This window comes from Aythya marila (assembly GCF_965140915.1).
Source record: "Aythya marila genome assembly, chromosome: 9".
NCBI classification, from domain to species: Eukaryota; Metazoa; Chordata; class Aves; order Anseriformes; family Anatidae; genus Aythya; species Aythya marila.
This window is the reverse complement of record NC_139050.1, coordinates 12,867,775-12,892,986: the sequence shown is the minus strand read 5'-3', so window position 1 is coordinate 12,892,986 and position 25,212 is coordinate 12,867,775. Positions and strand designations below refer to the sequence as shown.

At 50.9% G+C, this 25,212-nt stretch overlaps 2 protein-coding genes across 2 annotated transcripts in view; both read left to right on the top strand.

The window, feature by feature from the left end:
* GPC1 (glypican 1) overlaps window positions 1–17,359 on the top strand; it is a 192,270-nt gene extending 174,911 nt beyond the window's left edge. Inside the window, exons 4-9 of the mRNA XM_082767339.1 lie at window positions 5,209–5,374; window positions 9,301–9,431; window positions 11,350–11,469; window positions 12,040–12,173; window positions 13,006–13,181; window positions 13,649–17,359. Of these exons, the coding sequence (XP_082623465.1) occupies window positions 5,209–5,374; window positions 9,301–9,431; window positions 11,350–11,469; window positions 12,040–12,173; window positions 13,006–13,181; window positions 13,649–13,866 (945 nt within the window). The 3' untranslated portion in view covers window positions 13,867–17,359. The remainder of the gene's footprint in view (window positions 1–5,208; window positions 5,375–9,300; window positions 9,432–11,349; window positions 11,470–12,039; window positions 12,174–13,005; window positions 13,182–13,648) is intronic.
* Window positions 17,360–23,135: 5,776 nt separating this feature from the next.
* Window positions 23,136–25,146, top strand: DUSP28 (dual specificity phosphatase 28). Its single transcript, XM_082767138.1, has 2 exons — window positions 23,136–23,581; window positions 24,492–25,146. Exons 1-2 carry the CDS (start codon window positions 23,234–23,236, stop codon window positions 24,618–24,620), a joined length of 477 nt encoding a protein of 158 aa, XP_082623264.1. The 5' UTR covers window positions 23,136–23,233; the 3' UTR covers window positions 24,621–25,146.
* Window positions 25,147–25,212: the final 66 nt, after the last annotated feature.

Genomic DNA, 25,212 nt, shown 5'->3' with positions numbered 1-25,212 from the left:
GCTCAGCGGCTGCGCCGTGCGGTGGTGCCACGAGCCGTGCAAACCCACGAGCTCCCCTCCCACCCCAGACATGATACGAGGGAGTCTGCGGAGATTTTTTGCTCTGGCGAAGTGCTTGCCTCCGGCAATTCACATCTGCTCGGGTGGCTCCATCTACCACGCATGGGAACATCAGGCTTTGGAAAGTAGCCATGGAAAAGCACAGAGCTGGGCTCTCGATGCGAGCCGCAGTCGCAGGATAATACCTGATGACAAGCTCCTTGAAATGTCAGTGCCGATGGTGAAACGGTGCTTTTTATGAAGCAGCCACCTGTTCCCGTCGCATTAGCTCATTGCTACTCAAATCAACTACTGTATCCCCAGCTGTAAAGTAGCTTTAATTAAAATGAGTCATTGCTCAATACCAAGTTGTCCCCCATTTTGGGTATTTCTTAGAAATTATATTAGTTTTTCCTTATCACTTCATCACTGGGCTTAGGCTTTCAGGGACTGCACCCACTGATGTCATTGGGATCAGAATACAGTACACAGATTTTAACTGAGCAATGACATAGGAAAAATGTATTTTTAAGTTGGGCTTAGCTTTGTTTGGCATATTTATTTATATCTCTGACAACTGAATGAGGAGTGCCCTGGCTCCAAGCCATATCTCTCAGTAATGTTCTTTTTTCAGATCCTTGGTAAATGGCTTCTCAAATGTATTGTGCATTTCTTCCTGACATCTTTATGCAGTTTCTAGGTCACTGACCTAAGACGGGACTATAGGTGCCACTGAAGCTAAAGGAGAGCCATGTCAGCATGGAGAAGCAAGGTTGTTACTGAGACCCTGCAGTTGGAAATCATGTCTGTGTAAGATGAGCTCTAATACGTGTATATCAAGATGTGCAGCATGTTTAGTAAACGCACTGGCATGAATCAGAAGATGCAGGAGATGGGATCCTGGCTGCCTGGGGCCGGCTGGGTGGACTGTCTTAAGCTGCTGTGGGTGGGCCTGGTTTCTGTGGAGGTGAACAGTTTGAGTAATGGCACCACAAAGACGTAAGACATTGGGCCTCTCAGCTGATTCTTGGTAGGAGTAGGTGGTCAACTTACACTTGCTTTTTGTTTGCAGGCATCATGTGTTTTAGCCAATTTATAAGCAGGTCTTTTAATTAGGCCTTCCCACCAGGAAACTTAAGGAAAACATCCACCACTGACACCGAAGAGTCCCTCTTTGATTCTTCTCTTAGATTCTAAGTCACACGGAGCAGGTCTGCACCAAGCAGCATCCTCTGCAGCTCTGTGCTGTGGCCAGGCAGGGAGCAGAGCCGTGCAGGCCCTTCTGCCAGCTGCGAGATGAGGGAGGGATGTCAGGGCTGGGCTTGCACTGAGGTGGCATTGCTGGTTTTCTTGCCTGACTTGCTAGCTGCTATTAGGGAAAGTTTGAGTCCTGACGACTTGGTGTTTCCCAAAGTGCCCTAATGAAAGCCCCCTTGTAGTGACAGCGGCCCTGGTGGGAGCTCAGTCAGGCACCCCCAGAAGTCACAGGCTGGGCCAGACCAATAGTACTCAGAGAAAGCAATTGCTGTCATGTCCTGTCATCACGCTGTGCCAGCTCATTAACGATGAACACACGATGTTAGCTTTCACTTCATCTGCAAGAGTTCGCACGCTGCTGCTTCCAGGCCACCTGTGCTGCACAGAGGACGTCGCTGATTGATCCATCGGTTATTGCAGGGCTGGAAGGGCAGAGGGGCTCGGCAGCAGGTTGTTAGCTGCTGAGCAGGGGGGTTGTCAGAATGTTTTAGGGCCTTTTGAAGGCTTTAGGAAAAAAACAGAACAAGGGAGTGTCTTAGAGTATGAGGGTGTTGGTGGGTGGGGTCCTTTATTTTGGATTTTTTCCTCTTGTTGTGTTGGCTCCTTTGTCTGTGCTGCTCTGTAGCAGTTTCAGGGAAAGGTGAACGGGCTCTTGGTTAGGGCCAAGAGACAGAGAAGCACTTTGGACATCCTACACCAATGGGCTTTCCATTCTAGCTCTCCAAGAGCACATCAGCTGAACTAGCAATGCTCTGGTAGCAGTGGCCAAGGGAAATTAATACCCACCCTTCCCTGGGAAGGTCTCTATCAGGGCAGCTGTACTTGTGTCTGTTGTGGGTGAGGTGCTACCTGAAAAAAAAATGGGAGTTTACTTCAACAGGGACTAAAGAGCTGTGAAGGGCTCTATTCCAAAACATGCTCCAAGACCCACAGAGGGACGGTGCAGGGTCAGTGCCAGGAGGAGCTCTGGGAGCCCCATCCCCTCCCTCTCCTCTCCTCTGTGTGGAGCAAAAGTCCATGGGCTGGGCTGTGGGGAATGATGGGGAGCTGAGCTCCAGCCAAGCGAAACATGCTGAAAATGCTCTGAAATTCCTCCTTGTGCCCTCTCATCCCTTTGTTTTCAGTTCACCTCTGCAGTCCACCTATGAAAAAGGAGTGCTGCTGCAAACATAGGTGGCTTGAGTAATTCTTAGGAGAAAGGGCACGGAGCCCGGCCTCTTCCACCTGCGAAAATTGACACTTATCATTTCTGCCACGAAGTTAAGTTGAACACTTGGCCCCTGCCAGGTTCAGCAGAGCAGCAGTTGTGCAGACGTGTGGCCTGTTCGGCCCAGGGGACAGGCTGCAGGGACAGAGCCACCTCTCCCAGGCACCACAGTGCCCCCATGCCTGGGGCAGTGCGGCCCTCCCCTGTCCTCCAGGAGGCAAAGCCACCTTGGGACAGTGACAGGCAGGCCCTTTGGATAATGGCAGGGCTCGGGTGACCCTGGTTAATTACTGTCCCTCCTGTGGCACTCACCAGTGGACGAGGTAGCGCTGCCCTCCAGTTGCAAAGGTCCTCTCTGTTTTGTTGGGAAAAAATAAATAATAAATAAATAAATACATACATACATAGATAAATAAATAAATGAATAAAAGAGTAAATCCTGCAAGCAGAAATGCCAGTGAAAAGCCTGCTGGGTGCACTGCACACTTCGTTTCGGTACAGCCTCACTGCATTCACGTGAGTAGCACCAGTACAGCTGCTGGGTTTACACAGTGCTTTAAAGCAAAGCGTGGTGTAGATGCTTTTCTGAGCCACGATCTGTCACTTATTTCTGTCTCGGTCCCCCGTGGGATCTGGCCGGGCACTGAGTAGCTTTGTTTTCTAAATATTGGTGGCTTTCCTCTCCACTGCTGGACGGCCAGCCTTCACCTGCCCAGAGGGGAATCCTTGGTGGGCAGCGAGCAACCCCACTGTCCTGCTTCCAAGCCCAAGTGGGTCAGCCTCCTGCACATCACAAGGCCTCGCGGTGCCACCACTCACCCAGGACAGGCACGAACATGGCAGCATCCAACCCAGCCGGCCACCTCCCAAAGGTTTCCCATTGCCCCTGCTGACAGTCCCCATCTCATCTGGGTGCCCAGATGGGACATGGCAGGTCCCAGGGCACGCTTCGCCAGGCTGAGAGGGGGGTGCCTGTAAAACAGCGAGACAAAGTTGTCTTCAGGACATCTTCATGCTGCGGAGGGAGAGCTTGCAGCTCCTTTCCTAGCTGCACCTCCTGCTTTATATGTAAACATTCTGCTTTCGGAAGGTCTTCACCACTGAGTGTGTTAGCAGTCAGTGCATTCATACCTGCTGCCTTTTTGGGTACTGTTCAGTCGCGGCTATTTACACCCTGAGCCAAGAACAGCCCTGAGGCTGTTCTGTTCGCCTGTCCCTCTGCCCGGCTGTCCCCGCGCAGCTCGGGGCCCTGGTGCTGCCTCCTCCCTCAGTGCTGGCTGCGATGCGTGCGGCCCTGCTGGCTTCTGTGGGACGAAGCCTCCATCTCCTGGCGGCACGGCCACACCGCAGCCACCGCCAGCTGCTGGTGGGAACTGGCCCAGAAACGCAGCAGAAAGCGCTCCCAGAAAGCAGAGCACGGCCTGGGCTCGCTCGGTGTTTCCGTCAGGCCGCGCAGGAGGAGGGCTGTGTTCAGCCCAAAGCGTCTCAGGGTGCGTGCTGGTGGTGAAGTGTTCCGAGTGTGGGTTCTCTCTGCGAGACCCAGAAAGTCTTAGCCTGGTTCCCAAAAGGTCCCCACGAGGCTCTCTTAGTGCATTCCTGCCAGACAAAGCCCAGCACCGTGCCACCTCTCTCGTCTGAGGCTGGCTGGAGGTGAGGTGCTGCACCACAGGCAGCTGAGGGGAGGGGGAACTCTGCAGGGGTTTCTCTCTCAGCCTAGGAACTGGATTTTTCTTCCCAGAATTTCTTCTTCCAGAAGAAGCTTGAAAGGCTGTGTTTGAGTATCTGTCACAGTCAGTGAAGAGGTCAGGGGCCGTTCCCAGCCCTGCAGCAGCAGCCGCCCCCAGAGTTACCCCTGAAGAGCATCGGCTGCACATGCGGGCTCTACAGACTGCTCACACCGTGTGCTGGCCCACTTCACTGGCTCCTGCAGCTCCTCAGATGCTTCCAGAGAGCAATCTCTCTCCAGTGTCAAGTGCTCTCAACAGCAGGCAGTTCCAGAATTCCCCATGGTTTTGCAATTGTTCAAATCTTTCTCCAACACCATCCTCCTTTCCAAAGATGCCAGCTGAGAACTTTTCACGTCCTGGCCCCTGCTGTGCTTCCACCGGGAGCCCGGAGCTGCGGTTTGTGGTGGGACACCTGCACCTGCAGCAGCATCCATCCTGCAGGGAGGGCACGGCTCACGCTGGGCACATGGCAGGGTCACACAGCCAGAGCCTGCGGTCACAGCACCGGGAGGGACGGGCTCAGTTAGCACAAGCCTGACCTCACCACCACAGTGTTCATCCTTTAAACGTGGTGTGATGGCGTGCTGGGGCCCAGTGCTGCCGAGCCCCGTGTCCCTCAGCTGTGGTGATGAATCTGAAGGGGCTCTTTGGTTTCAGTCTTGTGCTTGTTCCCTTTTTGTCTGCTGGGGGGCAGGCCTGGCCTGGAAGGGGGATGGTGCCTAATTAACAGTTTTTTCCCGTTACAGTGAAAAATGATGGTGCCCACTTACAGTTTTTCCCTGTTTTTCCCCAGCAGGACTCTGAGGTCCCATCCCTCCAGTGAGGGGTGACACCGAGGGAGGGTGGGGGGAAGGAGAGGTGGTGAGAGGGGACTCAGCCTTCCCAGGGCCACACACCTGGGAAGCCACGCTGCCTTTTGGAGCAATGCCTTCCCCCCCTCGCCTGCCGGTGTTTCTGACTGTGATTCGTCTCCCCCAGGTATCCCTCAGCCACGAGTGCACCCGCGCCATCATGAAGCTGATGTACTGCCCGCACTGCCGGGGCATGTCCAGCGTGAAGCCGTGCAACAACTACTGCCTGAACGTCGTGAAGGGCTGCCTGGCCAACCAGGCGGACCTCAACACCGAGTGGAAGTACCTGATGGGTAAGAAGGCCTTAGCCACAGCACAGCCACCTCTGGTGGCGCCTTTTGAACTCTCTGAGGTAGCGTTTGGCAAGCAAAGAAAGTGCCATTGGAAGCACTCAAGGAGGCTCTTACACTTCTGTTTCTCTGCCCGTGATCCAAAGTCTAGAAGCTATTGCAGGACATTTTGCTGGGCTTTAAGACCATCAGAAAGTGACACTGGTATGGCTACCAAAGGGTTCAGGCATTTTCATCTTCTCTATCTTTGTTAGGGGTTGCCTACACACAGCATTCAACTAACTTGTCCTTCCCTCCCAGATTGTGCAGCTCATGGACACGTCCTGCTGCCACACTGTCCAAGCTGCCTCCTCATCCATACGAGACCATTTCTGAGAGCACATGGGAAGCTCTGGGCAGCCCTCTCTGGGACATCGTCTGGAAACGTGAAGCCATAAACTTTTTCCATGGGTGGAGAGCAAAGGGATCAGAATTACTGCTAAATGGAAAGAGGCCTCTTATGTGCATGGGAGGGAGGGGCTAAGGTCACATGAGGAATTGGAAAATTAGACTTGTATTTTAAATGAGAAAAGAGCTCATTTCTCTTCTGTTTGGTCACACAGCTCAGTGGGTTGTATGTGTATAGAGGTGTCCATTTCATTGAGTTTAAAGGCAGAAATATCACTGTGCTGCTGTGATCTGATCTCCTGTGCAACACAGACCAGAGAATTTCTACCAGGCACTTCCATAAGAAGTTCTGCGTTGCCTGATCAAACTTGAGTGCCTCCTTCAAGAAGACCTTGTGTATCATTCAGCTGCTTTTCCAGAGGCCACAGCCTCTGGAAAAAGTTTAGAAGTGAACAACTGTCAAGAGTGGCTTTGCAGAGCTGGTAGATGTGGTTTAAGGCTGGCAAGGGTCTGCATTTAGAAAATGGTGTGACGGTGTTACAGCACGTCCTTTCCCAGCTGCAGGCCATCAGGGAGGTTGTTTGCATTAGTAAAGCTCTCACTGCTCCTTGTGTGCCCAGGAAGCTCCCATTTCTCTCCCTGGTTATACATTCTGACCCGGAGTGATCTGAGACCAAGGGAGCCTTGGTGTGACGGTCTGGGCTCACAGGAGGCAGCAGCAGGGCAGATCAGCTTCAGGCTTGGCCTTTCCCCTTTTCGGTGCCCACTGCCAGGCCATCGGGATGCCAGCTCCAGCAGCCAGCTGCAACCCCGTGTGCGGGCTGGGGACTGAGGTGTGGTGGTGCTGACAGGGAGAGTCCCGCTGAAGCTCAAGGAGTGTCACCTGCCTCCCCAGGGACACTGCACACTAAAGATCAAACTGCTGCAAACAGAGGCCAGGGCACTTACTGAGGGAGGTGCATTGGCCAGCTGCCTGCCCCCTGCTAGGGGCTAACGAACCAAAGGGTGATGCACTGCAGCTAATTGCTCGTGCTCCCCGTGAGAGCAGCTTGGGAGCCTGCTGTAAAAGAGGGGGAGGAATATTCCCTTCCCCTGGGGCTTTATACCAGGATTTTGATTAAGCTTTGGCCTTTCGGACCAGAGCAAGCCAGTTGTTACCTGTCAGTGCTCTCCTGGCAGGGTGACTGCCCATCTCCTGCAAGGTCAAGGTACCGCTCTCGCTGATGGACAGGGAGCCAATTCTGGGCGCGTTTTGCAATTATTGTGGGTTCCTCTTGCCCAGGAGACACCGGTCTTGTCAGGAGCTGATGGCTAGGAGGAAATTGGAGCTTCTTACAAATGGCAGCTGTACCTTTCAATGTCATAGTTTGATCAAAGACTGGAGCAAGACATGCAGGCAAAGGTAGAAGCTCACTGGCATTGTCCATTCTGCACCATTAGGCCCTTCCATGTAGCTGGAGAGGACTTTGTTAACTAGACAGCGTTACTCCTTCAATTTGGCAAATTAGGGCCAGTCAAACTAAAGGAAATCCTTACAGTATGTGGTCAAATATAATCTATCACTAATCTGAGGATGCAGCCTTTGATTTAAATGTCTGTATTTCAAGCTTAGCACATCTTCAGGCTAAAATTGTCTGAAAAAATATAGTCTTGAAGATGACATCACAAGTCCAGAGTGGCAGCAGAGTTAGACTGCAAGCTCTTTAATGGTGCAGGAGATGTTATTACCCAGCATACAAAAGACATTTCTGCCTTGTATGGCACATTTAGCATTAGAAATCAGTACTGCCATAAGACTGTGTTGCAAGAAAAGAGAGTATATTAACTCAGGAACTCAGGCCCTTGTTTCCATTCTTACTCAAGCTAATGGGCAAAACCTTTTTTTTTTTTTTTTTTTTTAAGTGCTGAAAGTAAATACATACTGTTCCCAGTCTGTGCATGTTGTTAAATCCCACATTATGGACCTGAGCACAGGCTGTGAGCTCTGTGGGCATGATCTGGTATCTTCTGTGCATTTGTGCTGTCCTGCCTCTAGTACTTGCACAGTCTGGTCGTTCTCTGAGAGCTGTCACGGTGCAAACATCAGACATGGAATAGCAAAGAGAAAATATTTGTGAGGATTGTGCATGCTGTTCCACTGGCAGCGCTGGGCTCAGGATCAGGCCTTCCTTGTTGGTATAATATTTCCACTGTGGACCCAGTGCTTCTGCACAACATCACCTAGACCTCATGGAAGGTCACTTGGGGTTTTCTGGACAAGTCCTGCTGGCTTGCACAGGACAGTGACCGAACACTTTCCTAGCAAGTTTGAAGTGGTGTGTTGGTCCCTTTTAGTGGCCTGGCTGGCCAGACTCCTGCTCACAGGAAATCTGCTGTGCAGCCCAGAGGGAAGCCTCAGTGCTTCAAAGTGTTGTCATACGTGGCACCTACACACTGTGGGACGCTGTAGGATGAAGGACACCTTTTACTGGTACGCTCTTGAACTGCTGGGTGTAATTCACCTGGTGGTCTCATTGCTTGTGGACAATATCAGCAGAATGGACTCGTGCTGAATAAGCTTTCTGCAGCATCACACCATCTGCAATGACAGCCTCATGCCAGGCTGATGGGTAAGGTATAAGGATTTAGGACAGAAAATTAATCACTCCTAATGAATGACTTAATTTACATACTACACAGTTCTCCAACCTAGACCCTGAGAATTGACCCTTTTTGTGAAGAAAAGAAAAATCAACATGAAGCTGTCACAGGTGTTTTTTCCATATGGAGAGGCCACAGGAACGTGAAACACTTCCTTTTCTAAATGAGCGTGAACCACCCCTGTGCTCTGCAAGATCCCTTGTCCTGCCAGGAAGCTTCTGGTGTCCCCTTGGGGATGCAGACCACACTGGAGCCATCGGAGGTCACAAGTAACTGAACGCCAGGTCCCTAAATCCTGATGAAGCTTATGCATGGTCTGGCCTCAGGGCTACTAAAGCAGACATGGTAGAAAACAGAGGCAGTAGCAGCTTAGCAGTGGCTTTCAGAATTAAATTTTTTGACTCACAAAGTTAGACCTGGTTAAGATCCTACTTCAGGTATCTAAAAACAATTTGGGTCCTGTCCTAAGGTCCTCTTTAACTCCTGCTGGACACCTTTGGCACTTTCTGTCGACTTAGCTGAAGACATGCTGTGAGTTAGGAGGGTTAGGTCCAAGTACAGCTATGTATTACTTTATAGTTCTGCATCAATTTTCCCTTTTTCCTTTCTGCAGCACCCCCAGAAATGTTTTTCACTTTGTATGAGCACAGGCTGGATTTGCCATTTTCAGGAGATGACTGCTGGTCCTCTGCTACTGAGGATGGCTCTACCTGTGTGCTGGGAAGCAGCGAGCCCCTCTGCGATCAGTCCTGTTCCAGAGGAAAAGGAGCATAGGCTTGGGCAGTAGTGAAAATGGAGAGATGGCTTCCAGCAAGCCTGCCAAGGGGCCTGCCCCACCCACAATGAGCATGAGCTTTAACTTGGTTTGTCTGAGAGAGGATGTCTCTGTCTTATTTCACTAGATTCCCTGGTCGTAGTGGCTGATCGGATTGATGGACCATACAACGTAGACACGGTAATAGGGACTATTCATGTGAGGATCTCTGAAGCTATTTCTAACTTGCAAGAAAACAAAGATTCAATCACAGCCAAGGTAAGAGTGTGTGCCTGGGCCTGGCTGAGGATATACCATGTGTAACTGTCAGGACCAAATGTTTTTTGCGCTCAGTATTCAACTGAATTAAAGGAGATGAAGGATGAAAGAGAGAGATAAAATCCCTGCTCTTTTAATGATAGCAAACCACTGTCTTACACAGACAAAAACCTTCTCAGGTATTTCCAAATGCTGGTCCCTGCCGCAGCCAGCTGCCTTTAGGTACAGACGTGCAGGTGGGACTGCATATGCAAGGACTGTGGGAGGCATGGTGCATTTGCTCTCAGATGCATCTGTGTCTGAAGAGCCTTGAATTATTTTGGCTGAGCTGAGGCAGTTAGAGAAAGTGCACAGTCCTCCTTACGCTAGTGACAGAAGGCAGCTGCTTCAGCCTGCCTTGGGGTGATGTTGTGCAATAGAAACACTAGGCTATCAGGTTGGATCTGTGGGACAGAGCTGCAATCTGGCAGTCCATCTGGAGAATACAAAACAGGCTCTCCTGATGCTCACCTGGCTTTCAAGAAGCATATCGTGAAGCTTTCTTGTGTTGGTCTTCTATTTTTAGTATATTTATCCACTTAACCACAATCATTTTGATAGCTGCAGGTGAGAGAAGCTTTGGGAACAAAAACAGCCCTCCAGGGCTTCTGATTTTGCCCAGGCATTCCCCAGATCCTGCAGCTATCCCACAGTTAGGGCAAAGATGCAGATGAAAGGTGTGGGGCAGGCCCTAACTGGATCTTGGAGAAGGGAAGGGCCAAAAATATTGCTTAGCCAAGCAGGAATTCACTGGCACGCATCACAGACTAACAGGAGCATGCATCTAAGTGCTCATTTATGTTTCTTTTCTAACATGAAAGGCCATGTTCCTTCTCTCATTGTTAGGCGAGACTAAGGTTGTCCACATAAAAGCAAGTCCGTGATGACATCATCTGCAAATAAAGGTGTTTCCGAGGGACTTAGAGTAGATCTGATAAAATCGAAAGGGGGTAAGAATAGTCTAGCCTATTGACCAGAGCAACCAAACGTATTTGATAAACTTCTCAGTAAGATCTGGTGACCAGGGGAATGTGGCAGCCTTTGCTGGTGGCACTGGCAACAGAGCTCTGCAGCTGCAAGCTGCTGCAGCTGCAGGCTCTGGCTTTGAGTATGGCAAAATGATGATCAGATAAAGAGTATTGTCAGGTGAGCTCAGGGCTAGCCCAGGCTTCTGCTCTCCTTTGGCTGCAAATGGTGACTGGGCTGGCATTAGGATGACAGGAAGTACCCGAAGTTAACAGATAAATCAGTCCATCATCCTCATTTGGCCTTGAAACATCCAGCCTGACAGATGTGGACACCTCCTCACACAGCGCTCTCCTGGTCTGAGGGGGTATCAGATCGCTGAAGTGTGCTCGCCTGTTGCAGGAGTCCTTGGGGTGGTCCCACCTCGGTCTGTATCCAGATCAGAGCAGCTCACGTGCTCTGCAGTCTCAAAGCTCACGCCACTGGTGTGAGCAACTCCCATCTTGTTCTTCTAAGACGTCCCAGAATTTTATTTGTAAATCATCATAGGAATAGATAAAATTGCTGGATGTAATTTAATATCAACATTAGTGACTCATCCAAAAACATGCTAATTTTTGTTGTTTTTCTGAACATTTTGCCTGACTGTGGTAACTAAAAACAGTTACAGTGTGTTGAGAACAAGTCTTGGCACAAGAGTAACCTGACCAGAAACTAAACCAGAATCTTAGGGATCTTCCAAGTAGAAAAGATGATTATACTTTAATAATAATAATAATAATAATAATAATAATAATAATAATAATAATAATAATAATAATAATAATAATAATAATAATAAGTACTGTGGAGTGCTAATTAATTAAGTAAATAGTTTCAGAGCATGGAGTAGAGAGTTTGGTTTGTTTTTCAGGTTTTCCAAGGCTGTGGAAATCCCAAAATCAGCACAAAAGGCTCCAGCAGTGAGGACAAGAAAAGGCGGGGGAAGGTCGCATTAGAAGCAAAATCCTCTGCAGTAGCACTGGAGATGCTGGTGAGTTTGTCTTCCCCGCTGGTGTGTCAGGGTGGCCATGCTTGCAAGCTGCATCCAGCCTGGACTGCTGGACCACAGGGCCCTGGCTGTGTGGAGAGCAGTCCCTTTGTGTTTCTGGGACCCGAGGCTTTGTTGTTGTGAGAGCACCAACCGCTCTGTGGGGGGTTTGGGTTCTGTGGGTGATGGGCTGTGTGAGCTGCTATGGTCCCACATTTCAGAGGCTCCTCCATCATAGACATCAGCACATCCCACCCTGGCAGACCTCAGCTGGCTGCCACTAAGGCTGCTTCTTGGCATTACCCTCGTGATCTAGAAAATGATCTTCTCCTGGTCAAGTCTGCAGTACCAGAACAGTCCTTGGCATGTAACTGTTGGTCCTGGGTGCTTGGGTTGAGGGCTGGTCTGTAGGGGAAAGTTGGTGACACTTCACTGTCAGCATAAAAACAGACTATGTGATGAAAAGACATCACTATGTGATGGCCATGTGGTAAGATGAAAACATAGCCAGAATCTTTGTCCTTCTAACAACCATGGGGCACTCCTGGCCTTGAGCATCCTCTTTCTTTATAGGTTTTAGATGCCAAAGGGAATCTGACAGCTCTCAAGTCGTACTGGGTCACCCTGCCCAGCGTCCTGTGCAGCAAAAGAGTAATGGCCAGCTCAGCATCGGATGACAAGTGTTGGAATGGGATGACCAAGGGCAGGTATGGAGAGGGTCAGGGTGCCAGAACAGCACTGGGAGACGCAGGGTTTAAGGTTTATTTTGCTATGTGTTGAAGGGTTAAGCATCAAGATGCTTTTGCCAAAAAATGACTAAGTAGTTTTGTACTAATTGAGCAATTTTGCAATACTGCATGCAATTGTAAGACAGAAGGGCTGGATTTGCCTCCCAAACTCTAGGGCTGTTACTGAGAATTGCATGCAGGTCTTTAACCATGCCTGCTCTGCAATGCTGCCACCTCAGCAGAGGAGGCACCCAGGTGACATCCAGCAGCTGCAGAAACACCCCTCACCCATGACTGATGGTTAGGAATGGCTGCAAGGGAAGATGGGCAGCTGCTGCACCTCCCCATAGTCCTCATGGAGCAGGTCAGCACTGCAGGAGTGAGCAGCGCAGTGCTGTTTGCTGGCCAACAGTTTCCAGTTCTCTGAAGCCTCCCTGGGGACCTGTCTGGTCTTCGTGGGGCACAGGGATTCGGTCATCCCAGGTGCCAGTCATTTAACCAGAGCAGGCAGATGGCAGCAGAGCTTGGCCATCCCTAGAGCTGGCTGCATCGTCGTAAACATGAGAGCCTTCCTGCATGGACTTTACTCTCCATAGCCTTAGTGTGGCCAGATGCAGAGCCCCTCCTGCTCAGCTTGCAGCAGGCACAGGCATTCAGTCTCCTTCCCCTGCCTGAGGCTGTCAGACAAGCTGACGCCACTGACTGCAGCTTCTTTGTGCTTCAAAGAGGCTGCGTTATCACGGGTGTCTGTAGTGGGGAGAGCTGAGCTTAGCTGGGCGCAGACATCTAAACCTGTCACCTTCCTCCGCAGTTACCTGCCTGAAGTGATGGGGGACGGCTTAGCTAACCAGATTAACAACCCGGAGGTGGAGGTGGACATCACCAAGCCAGACATGACCATTCGCCAGCAAATCATGCAGCTAAAGATCATGACAAACCGTCTGGGCAACGCTAACATCGGGAATGACGTGGATTTCCAAGACGCGAGTGAGTAGCAGAGCAGGACCGGGGCTGAGCAGTCCGTCCCGGCAGCCCGCAGCCCTCGTGCACACCTGCAGCAAGGAGGTGTCACCGTGACCTGGCTTCTGGCTCCGGGCTGCAGAGTCTTGTCTGAGTGCATCCGACTTGCTGCAGGGTGGCCAGGGCTCTCAGCACCGTGCTGAAACCTTGGGTGCTCTCCCCAGGCTCAGCCCAGCCTCGCTGATGAGGCCACTGCTCCAATCTGCTCCAAAAGCTCTCTGAAGCTGTCCTTTGTTCCTGCTGTGGCCAGTGTCACTCTTTCGCTGTTTGGTGGGGTGGGACAAGTCCACAAGGGTTCGCTCCTTTCCATGTGGACAGCTTACACTAGCTGTTAGACACCACCTAGGCAGAGTGGCGCAGGGGCACAAGGAGGAGACAGGGCCATCACCAGCAGGAGGGCAGGCTGGGCTCACCCCCTTGTTGTCTCCCCACAGGTGATGACATGAGTGGCTCTGGCAGTGGTGACAGCTGTCCTGATGACGTCTGTGGCAAAAGACTTTCTAAGAGCCCCAGCACCAGGCAGCCAGAAACGCACGCTATTCCTAAGCAGTCTGGACACGGCATCAGTGGGGCCAGCAGCAGATCTTTGCCTTCTACCTTCCTCCTCTTCCTTTCAGTGGCTTTCATCGCTGTGCAGCACTTGTGGCGGTAACTCACTAGCACAGCCGGGAAAAAGACTGCGTCTGAGGGCTTCACTTTGCCAAAACCAACCAACCAACAAAAGGACATAATTAATTCACCTTGGCAAAAAAAAAAAAAAAAGAAAAAAGAAAATGAAAAAAAAAAAAAAGAGGGAGGAGAAAAAGGTTTCAGTTGTTTGCTATTTCTGGCAGTGCTCGAGCTATTTTCTTCTTTCTTGGTCTCTTCCCCAGTGCTGGGCCCTTCTTTCCATACCTCATTGTTTGAATTTTGTTATTGCCACAGACTGGCTCTTGGGGCTGAAACAAACCTTTGCAGAGGGGGCTCTTGGGGAAACCCAGCCAGCCCCTCAGAGGGCAGCTCTTTTGCTGCCCGCAGTGGAATATGCAATTTCCCTGATCTTGTTACCCAGCCGCTGGCCAGAGCACTGCTTAACACACTGCTGCATAAAGCACGCCAGGGGCTGAGAACATCACCGCTGCGTAACGCGGAGGGTCTGAGGTCACAGCACTGCTCAAGTGCTGCGTTCAGGGACTGTTTTGGGGTTTCCTTCTGTACTTCTGCAACAGGCAGAGGTGACCCTTCTCTTCCATCTGTGTACGCGGGAGTGTGAGCAGATGCAGTGGGTTGAACTGAAACAGTTTGGCAGTGGCTGTTGGACCCGAAAACGTAGATCTCCCTTTTAAATTGGAAAGGTCACAAATGGGTTTCTTGACTAGAGCTCGTAGCTGACGACATTTTTAAATGCCTACATCTAAGTAAGTGACTGGGACTGAGTGTTAGGGGTTGGGGTTTGGGGTATTTTTTCTTTGCATGCTAGTCGGAAAGCCATTTTTTTACCCAAGTAATAATGGTCCAATTTCTACTTGCAGTGCAGTACCGTAGTAGGTAACAGAGAGATGAAAAAAATGCACAGTAGGATTCTTTACTAGACAGACAGTTGTGCTGCCTCTTCCTCCTCTGGCCCCAGCCATGGATATGAATGCCCTTTTTTTTTATTTTTTTTTTTTTGTGGTAGTAAGAAAGACCAGGGACTTTGTACTAATGAGAGCACTGTGACTGGTTGTGATAGCTCACGCCAGGCGCATGAGGGAGTGACCCCAAGCCTTAGGGCAGAGCAGAGCTGGTGGCAATTAGCCCGTGGCGGTGTCTCTGCCCAGAAGAATGACTCACAGGTAGCACCTGCTGAGAAAATGGGACGCTTTGTTGGAGATACTTTTTCTTTTGGTGTTCGTTCGTGTTGCATTGTCGGGTTTTAAGTGGCGTCCTGCTTTCCCTATCCCTTCCCCACCCTTCCACACACTTGTCCTACCTGCTGCAGGGACTGCATGAGAGGGCAGGTCAGATGCCCGCCCGTGGCCCTGTTACAGCTCAGGGAAGCACCCGGTCACCCTGCTGCTGCCCCGTCCCAGCAGCCTCTGGGTCATCCAGCACCAGGGTGCTCCAGGAGATATATAAGTATCCTCATGTGTCTGTAGGATTGTCTCTGTTGTAGGGCTGTGTCCTTTGGGGTGTCCAGAAGGCTCGTTTAACTCACGGGTACAGCAGGCATCTGCTGGAGATGTCGGTGTAGCAGATGCCATAGTTACAACACAGGCACAGTGTCTGGATGGGCTTCGTCCTTATGGGGTTGGTTTTATTTCAGATGTCTTTGTTCTGTGAGAGAGAGGGAGGGCAGAGGAGTATCTATCATCTTCTGCGTCCTACCAAATACAGGAGTGGATAACTAAAAGTCATAGATTTATACAGATTTACTTCTGGAAATGTAGCAAGTTCCACATTACTTTTACTGGGCCAAAGAGTTCCTGTCTTCCCCCCCCCCCCCCCTTTTTTTTTTTTAATTTCTACCCAGTGGTAAAACCAATCCTGCAGAAACTTTAGATGCAAAAGCAAAAGGGGGAGGAGGGCATTAAAACACTGTATCCTCTTCAAAAAGCGGTTGGGTTGGAATGTTAAAAAAAATGGCTACTGAGGTCAATGTTTTGCTTTTCATAACAGGAAAGTCCTTGTTGTTTCCATTTCCATGCAGTTAAAGTTTGTTGTCAGCCTCTTACGCTACAAAGCTTCTTACAGGCACCGAGGAGCACACCTTAAATGTAAAGCAAAGAATTTACTGATTGTCCTGTTAATATTTTAACAATGTAATAGCCCAAATCATTGGTCCTGTTCCACTAATAAAACCTGACGGTCCAAAGTAACACAGAAGAGCCTGAAGAATACAGTGAGAACCGTTATGCAGACGAAACCCTTCCTGATGTCTTCCCCTGTTCGCTGGGGTTACGCTTACACCTCAGTGGCCCTCCGGGACCGCAGGTCAGGTGCATCGGTCTTCCTTGAGCAGAACTGGGGGTGACGGTGAGCGCCTGCACCCTGAGCTCTGCGCCAGGAGGGTGAGAGGCAGTGCCAGGGGCTTTCGCCCCTTGTTGCCAGGAGGTGCATGATGTTGACATTGACACTTCCTCGCTCCTTGCTCCCAGGTCTGCTCGTGTTACTTCGTGTACCTTTTCACACCGTCTGCTTACGCTGCTGCTTTTTGTTGGTTCCCCATTACTCACTTTCTCTGCTCTTTTCATTGTCGCCGAGTGGTTTCCCCGGCCCCTGCAATGACCAGTGGGGCTGGTAGCCAGGGCACAGCCCCACCACTGCAGCCTGGGGCTGCGCTCAGCGCCGGAGCCAGAAGGGCTGAGTCCACCCAGAGCATTGACTCGGTACGGCTCTGAACCCAGGCTGTGGCTACCTGACTGCAGACAGCTGCTGGCACAGCTCAAGGGAAAATCAGCCCAGGTCCAACAAGCCCCAAGACCTGCACTCGGGCAAGTGCAGAGCCTATGGCCTTTTAAGTACTTACAAGCGACATTTCCTGGGCTCCTTCCCTTTCAATAACATTGTGACAAACGTCCCCAACCCTGTGGGAATCTCAGGGGCTCCAGCTTTGGATTTGTTGTTACTGGGGAGCTCTGGGGAGCAGGGGCGGCTGGGGAAGAAACATTTGCTTCAATGTTAGCAAGGTGGTGACTCACGATGGTTCGGGTTGAAAAGGCGTCTGCTTCACAGGAGTGTAGAGGAGGTTGGTGGGCTAGAAAAGGATGTTAACGATGGCTCCTGTCCACGGAAAAGGAAGAACCAGAAATAGCGGATTTCCAAGCGTCTCTGTCTTTCAGCCTGCTCTTTTGTGCCATAATGTGTATGTTTTAACTAAGGGTGAGGGTCTCAAAAGGCTTTGAGAGTGCAGCTACTTATCATTTACAAATGACAAACTGCCTGTTGTTTTCTGGTGGGCTTGGTAGGGGCTAAATTATAGCAAAATATCTAAAGTCCACCTTTGCTTTAAACAGATGCATTTTTATCTGCAGGAGTAAGAATTATTTCACTTATTGGCATAGCTGGACAGTTATCTATTTCTTTCTGTTACCAAGGTACTTGTAACTCTCTTGCACTGTTTATCTAAAGTTAAAATATGTTCTTTGAATCCTTGTATAAATAAAAAGGCTGGAGACTTAAATCTGTATTTACAGGGCAGTTTCATTTCTTCTCTGAGTTTGGAGTTTTCTTTATTTTTTCCCCTTTAAGGTATGGATAAACTCCAGTTCAGTAGTCCTGAGGAACGAAACCTCGCTTTGAGACACAACGTTCACCATGGGCTGAAGCAAATATGAGGAATGTTGGTTTGCCCTACAAGCAATCTTACATAATCTGGCAAAAACAAGTGCTCAGGTTTTATGGCTGCAAGGGATGTGAAAACAAGATGAAGGTAACTTGAGGTCATCAAAGCAAGTATTCCAAACATCCTCTTTCTCATGCAAAGGCAGAGAAAGTCATGGCATAATGGAATAAGAAATGCCCTTGGTATTTGTTACTGCACAGCGTTGTGCTGTGTATGATGGCCTTGTGCTAGTGCAGCTGTTGGTTAACAAGTTAAGAGTTAACAAGTGAAGCAGAACATGGGCTGTGACACGGATATTTCATCGTCAGCGAGTGCCGGAGCCTGAAATGATGAGCAGAAAGGTTTGTGTTTTATCTCTGCACCTTCCACTTCCAGAAGCTGATGAATGTAGGGGTCAAGGCAATATGTCAAAAGCAGCTAATGACATGTCAGAGTGAAACTTGCTAACTGGAAACTACTAAAAGTATATCTGCCTGGAAGCAAATATCACTTAAATTTAATAAATTGTGCGATACCCCTGACTGAGTAGGTATTCCCTTAGCTTACCGTCCTGCTGTTACAGCTATTTAGGTGCCATATGCTCAAATTTTATAAATACAAGCAAGTGTAGAAATATCACAAGTTGTTTGCAGAGCAGTCACCGCCTTTGCCTCCTCTGTGCCTAATTATGACCTTAAATAACAGTGACTTCCAGTCTGTGTGGATGAAAACTGTTTTGAAAACCTCTCTGTTGGTTTGTAAATATGCCGAATAACACATTTGCAAACTAACTGCTAAGAAATTACAAAAGAGGTAGTGCACGATGCAAGCTCCTCCTCTTCCCTGCAGTCACACAGAGAAGGGGAGGCCTCAGTGACCCCAATACCAACCACTTACCTGAGAGGACGTCACCAAGAAGACGGGTCCAGGCTCAACACAGATTATGGCAAGAGGATGAAAGACAGCAAGCACAGCAGGGGCTGTTTGCACCATGCCCCAACCACAGCCACACCAACACCAGAAGCCCCCCAGCAGCCCACAGCAGGAGCTGGGCTGAGGCACCAGGCCTCCAGCAGCTCCTTGGGGTTGCAATTCAAGCAGGGTGTTGGGAAGGATAACTTTTCTGGTGTGACAGACCTACACCAGGTCAGCTGCCAGCAGGTACCTGTTGGACATCTGGCAAACATGCACAGCCTCATGCTGAGGCATCACAGCTATCAGAAGCAGAGACAACTGATGCTGATGGAACAGACCAGTACTGCTGAAGGGTGGGGAACTGGTAAACCAGTCCCACCACAGGCACACCGTGCACACCAGGCAAACCCCAGAGCAATCGGCTGGGCTGCTGCTGCCCTTCAGCTCAGTGGAGAGTTCACACCCCACAAATAAAGACCACAGTTTGGGTAACAAGAGCGGCCGTGATGAGAAAAGAAACCTCAGCAGTAACAAAGCTCATGCCCACGGCCCCACACACCAGTAGGCTGTGCCAAATAGGTCGCTGCTTAGTAGCTCAGCCCTACATTTGAGATTAAGAGCAAAAGCTGGAAAACACCAGTATTTTGTCTGTTTTTTTACCATAAAGCAGGAGCAGTTTAGCTGTACAAACCAAGGCAATCACAGCTTTCACTTACAGGTGAGCTTTCCGAGTGATTGCCAGGTACCACGATGAAGTCTCCTGTCACCAAAGCCTGATGGCAGGCAAAGAGGCTGCAGCAGGAACTGCTGCCAGCTGCGTGCTCCCAGGGCACAGAGGTGAGAGGGGCACAGAGGTGAGAGGGGCACGGTGCCTCCCCGCACCAACGGGGACTGGGCCCTGCCAAGGCAACAAGAGGCCCCTGTTGCATCACAACAGGAGCAGGTGGGGGTGGCGGGGTGCTGCCCCCTCCCCGAGGTCCCCCGGGGCCTGGCTGCCCTCTCCATGGGAAGCGCCTCGCCAGCGGGATGCGGCCCAGGATGGACTTCTGGGACACTGGCCGGGAGGGCCCCATGGTGCCGCCTTTCACTGCTGTGGGTAAGGGCAGACACAGCTCCTGCAGCAGCACAGCCAGCACCCACCCTGAGCGCATCGCCCCCGTCAGGGTGAGCCGAAGGGCTGGGAGCTGGCAGAGGGTGACACGGCCTTCGCTTGCTTCCCAGTGAGAGCCGCCGTCTGGGACACCGTGGCTGGCTACGTCCACCAGCAGCTCCTGCTGCGCAAGGTGGGCTCACACCCTTCTCCCCTTCTGCCTGGGGGCTCCAAGGGCCTGACGCTTCCCTGGCCAGGAACTGCCATTAATCCGCCCCTCCCCAGAAGACAGGGACCTCCCCTTAGGAGACCTGGCTTGTACAGGAGAAATACGGCTTGTACAAAACTGCTGCTGGACACCCCTTGAAAGCCATGGGCCTGAGGATGCTGCTGGCTCCAGCACGGCTTTCACGGAGACCAAGCAGAGCTGGCAGCTTGTGTCCAGCACCCCAGCAAGGCAGCCTGTTTTCCCTCCAGCTCTCCTCACCCTCCTGCCTTGCTGGGTCCGTCTGCTGCTTGCAGGGTGTCCGCATCCCCACCCTTGGGTCCTTCGACACCATTCCTGAACGACTCCGGGTTCGGGCCAGGGAGCTGACGGTGCAGCGCCCTGTCTTCCGCCTGGCCAGGAACCTCGCTGATGCTCACCAGCTGACGGACGACAAGGCCTATCTGCCAGGTGAGCTGTCCACCTACAGCCCTGGCAGCTCAGGGAGGTGCACATTCCCCCACCACATGGCCAAGGTGACCAAATGGCTCCCATCCCTCTCCCAGGTCGGAGAGTTGCTGATGCTCCTCAAACACAAACTGCTTGCTGTGGAGCCGCTCTCACAACAGGCTGCTTGTGTGCCACAGCTGCAAGAGCCAGCAGCCCTGAAAAAACTGCCTGGAGGGAAGCAGGTCCCTGGATCCTGCTCCGCTGCTGGCTCCAGACACAGCTCAGCACCGTGTCCTCTGCTGCAAGGCATCCCCGAGAGCCTGGGGACTGCTGGGGTGCGGGTGTAGCCTATGTTACTGCCCCATCCCCAGTCCTCCTGTGTGGTTTTCCAGGTGACAAACTTCTGGAACCCCTGCGGTACGCTCAGATAGCTGCGGCCACCTTTGTGTCTGCAAAACGAGTGGTGGGGTGCATCCAGGCCACCATGTCCCTCTTCTCCCGCTGCATCAGGAAGGGAAGGAACGTCGCGCTTATCCTGAAGGACATCGGCATGCTCCTCATTGAGGGCACACGAGTGCAAATGAAATACTACCGTGACTTTCTGGAAATGATGACGGGGAAGGACACGCTGAAAGAAGCTCTGTTGAGGGTAAGCATTTCTGTTCTCCACTGCTGCAGCGCACCCTTTGCAACCCCGCTGCCACACGCCTGTTAGCGCTGCTCACTCCTGGACTGCCATGGCCTGGGGAGCCCCTTGGGAACCTGGGCCTTCATCTCAGCAAGGACTGGTCCCTGCAGCAGCATCCCAGCTGCTGCGCTCACAAAAAGCCAGGCAGTTTATGATACAGCATCAGGGCTGCCTGCTCAGTAGGAGAACAGGCTATTGGGGACGAGCTGTGGGTGTTTCAGAGAGGCAATGTGATTGTCTAGCAGTGGGAAGCCAGCTGCCACAGTCATCTCCCCAGAATCACATCTCCTCAGCTCCGCACTCCTCTGTTGCAGGTCCCAGGGATGCTGGACTTGGTGATCCCTCGCACAGCAACTGCGGCGTCCCTGACCTGCTCTGGGCGCGTCATCATCTTCCCAGAGTGAGTGTGTGTGCCCGAAGCCCTGCGCTGGTTCTGCCGGGTGGGCACTCAGGGAAAAGCCTTGTGCAAAGATGCTCTCCCCACAACTGCCCTGGCTGCTTTTGCTTCTCACCCCTATGTGTGGCTTCACACAGGGCCCACAGGAGAGGGGCTGTTGCATGGCACAGCCATTGCCACCGGGCAGAGCTCAGAAGATGTACAGAGGAGCTGAGGAAACACTCCTAACTCAGGGCCTGCACTGCTCCGCTGGGGCCGTGCTGTGCTCTGCTGTGGGAAAGGCTGGCCAAAAGGGCTCTGATGAGAGCTGCCAAGGAGCTGTGGTGCCTTGAGTCACACCAGTGTCTTCTCCTCACATCCAGGTTTGAACTGGAGACCGCCCATGGCACACCGCTCAGGGACTACCACAACAAGCTCCTCAATGAATGCAGGCAAAAGAAAGCCGTGCTTTTGCGACCTCCCAGGCAGGACAAGAAGGGTAACGTAGCAGCTAGTGTCTTGCTATAGCGTGGGAAACCATTTGTTCCCATCTAATGAAGCAAACCCCGGTGCTGGTTGCAGAAAGGCTCCTAAGTGGTGCCAACACATTGTGCCCCGGGTACACCGGGGAGCAGAGCCTGGAGCCTGACTCCCTCAGCGGGAAACAACCTCCACCAGAAGAGACTCCAACAGGCAACCAGCACCCAGCCGGGAGCACAGCCCTGGGTAACAGCTCCAGGAGAAAGGTGGGTGGCACTGGGGAGGCCCCAGGGCTCCCAGAGCTCATGACTGCACAGCAAGCAGAACAGCCCTCCCTCCCGTCCCCAGGGCAGGCAGTGGCATGGCCACATGCTCCTGACAAGTCTTCTGCTCTCCAACACCAGGGACCCAGTCTGAAACGCACCTCCTTGGCCATGAAGGCCTTCCTCCAGCCAGGAGAAAGACGACGGGAGTGATGGGGCAGAGCTGCATGCCTCTGGGCAGGTGAGGCTTGTGCCAAAAGGCAGGTGGGACACCAGGGCTTGTGCCTGCGTGAGAGCCGTTTCCCTCAGTGCTGGAGCTGGCTTCCCTCTGGCACGCCACTGTTGCGATGTGTGCAGGCAATTGTGTGCCGGCCAGCTTCGTGGATCTCCACTGTGAAATAAAAAAGCATCTTCATCCCACATGGCTGATTTCTTGCTGGCTTTGCTTTTCATGCTAGTCCAACTCGTCCATGTCCTTCCACTTTGATAGCCCAGGGGCATCTTTGTGTCATCAGCAAGTGCCGGTCAGGGACTCCTGATGCCTCATGGACAGGCAGGGAAGTGTTGAAGGAGGTGAGGGGCAGGCATGACCTGCAGGGATGCCTGCTGGTGCCTGTGCCCAGCCCTGCAGCACTCTCTGGCAGCAGCCCATGTGGCAGCCCCATTCCCAGGTCCCTGGCCTTGTCCTCCCTCTCTTGCCCCTTACAGCTTGAGCACTTGCCTGCACCCTCCCCAGAAGATAATCACTTCCAGGGCACCACGCCTGCAGCGTTACTGACGGCCAGCAAGAGTACTGCTGCTATATCTAGCTCTCTGCTGGAATATTTTCTGGGTAGGAGAAGCCACTTTTGCTACAACAAAAGCAAAGGGCAGGGTAAGCTGGCTCTCAGATCAATGTTGCATTGTTGCTGCTTGGCTTCCTGTTAGGGACGCTTCTGTCTTTTTGTAAGAAACAGCTACAGGAACAGGGGCTGCACAAATCTGATTGTTTTACAGTCGGATCCGGGGGCTCTGAGGTTGTTTTCAGCTTTTTAAACAGCGCTCTCACAAGCTAGCAGGCGCTAGGACCTGCCTGAATCCTTTACTGCCAAGCCTGCAGGGAGGGAATAAATATAGCCCAGGCAGCTGGATGAAGGACAGCGAGGCTGGCGCAGGTTACTGCTGGAGGCAAACTGCCCCCCGATACCCCAGGCAAGGCTGCTCGGCGGCAGCAGACGGGGAGCTGTGCGGAGGGGTGCTGGTGCTGGTGGCACCGTGCCCTCAGCTTCCAATGCTCCAGCCGGGCAAGGTGACTGCCTCACTGCTCATCAGCAACGCCAGGACAGCCTGCGATGAGGACCTGCTTGCGCGAGAGGGGGTCACCTTCTGCGTCAATGTCACCAGGCAGCAGCCATTCCCCAGCCTCCAGCAGGTCCGAGGCATCCGTGTCCCTGTTTTTGATGATCCGGCAGAAGACCTGTACAGGTATTTCGAGCAGTGCAGCGATGCTATAGAAGAAGCTGTCCGGGGCGGTGGGAAGTGCCTAGTTTACTGTAAGAACGGCCGCAGCAGATCAGCTGCTATTTGCACTGCTTACCTGATGAGACACCAAAAACTCCCACTCAAGGATGCCTTTGAGGTATTGTACTTACACCCACAGTTCTGTTTAGACATCTTTTGGGCTCTAAATGCAACGCTTGTTATGAATAATGATGATTTCTTATGGAAAGACTTCTCCCAGCTGTTCTGGTGCTCTCACCTGTTTAAGAACTGTTATTTGGGTATGCAACATTTGGATATAATTCCACTGTAATTTTTTTCACACCCCTACTCCCCACACACACTTGGACAAATAAGCCTTCAACGTAAGGTTTCTGGGACAAACATAATTACAAATGCAGATATGCTTTAACACTGGTAGCAAAGGACACATTCCAAGTTGGTTTGTTTGCTATCATTTCCCCTATCATTTCCTTATTTATGATAAGTGAACTTAAAGACAGAGATGTGAAGCAATTCAGTGAAAATAAAAGGAGTATTTGCAAAAGTTGTTTTCCAGGATTTGCTCTTAAAGCTGTCACATACATATCATCTGTGTGACATCTCAATGTAGCAAAGAAACATCTCTTAGGCCTGCTAAACAGTGAGAGGCTAGCTACAAATAATAGCACCTACCTTTTATAAGGATTCTTGTATAATAAACAGGACTTGTGCTCTACAGTCTGTTAGTCTTCACCCATTTGGGTGAATATATATGTATAATTTAGGTGTCTAATTTAGATAACCGCTTTGCCTGTACTACACACAGGCTTTCAGGTACATGGCAGAGATTCACATTTCCAGCAAATTCAACAGCTCCTTTTCATGTCTTATCCATGCTGTGACCAGGAACTTGGTGGTTTTACCAAGCACAGATTGAGGACATCAAAAATATCGATTTATTATTCCATCGCAAAATCAAAGCCAAAGCAAATCTCAAAAGTCTCAGAGGAAGAATCAGTTTGAATTATGACCTCCATTCCTTCTACAACATCTCTCCTTTTTTCTAGACGGTGAAGGCTGCCAGGCCAGTAGCAGAACCCAATGCAGGATTTTGGTCTCAGCTACAGAGATACGAAGAAGATTTGAAAATATCAAAGCAGTCTGATCTGCTGAACAAAGGACTTAACTCGCTTTAAAATATCTTCACAGATTGCTATTTTCAAGTGGCTTGCTACAGCTAAATTAGAAAAAAAAAATATCACTAACACTTCCCTTATCACCAAAACATAAAATGTCTTACTCCCCAGACTGAGTGGATGGTCTATTAATTTCATTCAGAGCATTGCTGTTGAAGAAAAAGGGGCAGATAAATAGGGGAAAACAGCAAAAACACAAAATTGTTGGAAGGGCTGTAAACAGATGAAAGACATGGTATCTGCAATGTTTACTTTCCCCAGAGTAACACTGAATATGAAGAACATGTATTGAATGAACGAATGAGTTACTACATGGGGATTTTTACTCATCTTTTGGTTTTCATTAAACTTCCCAGTGATGTCACTAGAAGATCCAATGCAAGACCAAGGAAGTTCTGAATTGCTCTCTCACCTACAGGATCATAATTCATCTTCATGAGCTGAAGTCTCTAGTGGGAAGCTGACAAAGGAACTGCTCCGCTTGAGACCTAAATTTTCCTTACTTTCAACCAGACTAAAGTACCATCACAAAATTACATAAAGGTCCAGAGGACAGAATATTCAGGTGATGGTAAGGTGTTCAGCTCCTGCC

Excerpts from the sequence above, each read along its gene's own strand:
- DUSP28 (XM_082767138.1), top strand. The coding sequence starts at position 23,234 with ATGCTCCAGCCGGGCAAGGTGACTGCCTCACTGCTCATCAGCAACGCC. Across the intron at positions 23,582-24,491 it reads CACTCAAGGATGCCTTTGAG|ACGGTGAAGGCTGCCAGGCC; the intron begins GTATTGTACTTA and ends CCTTTTTTCTAG.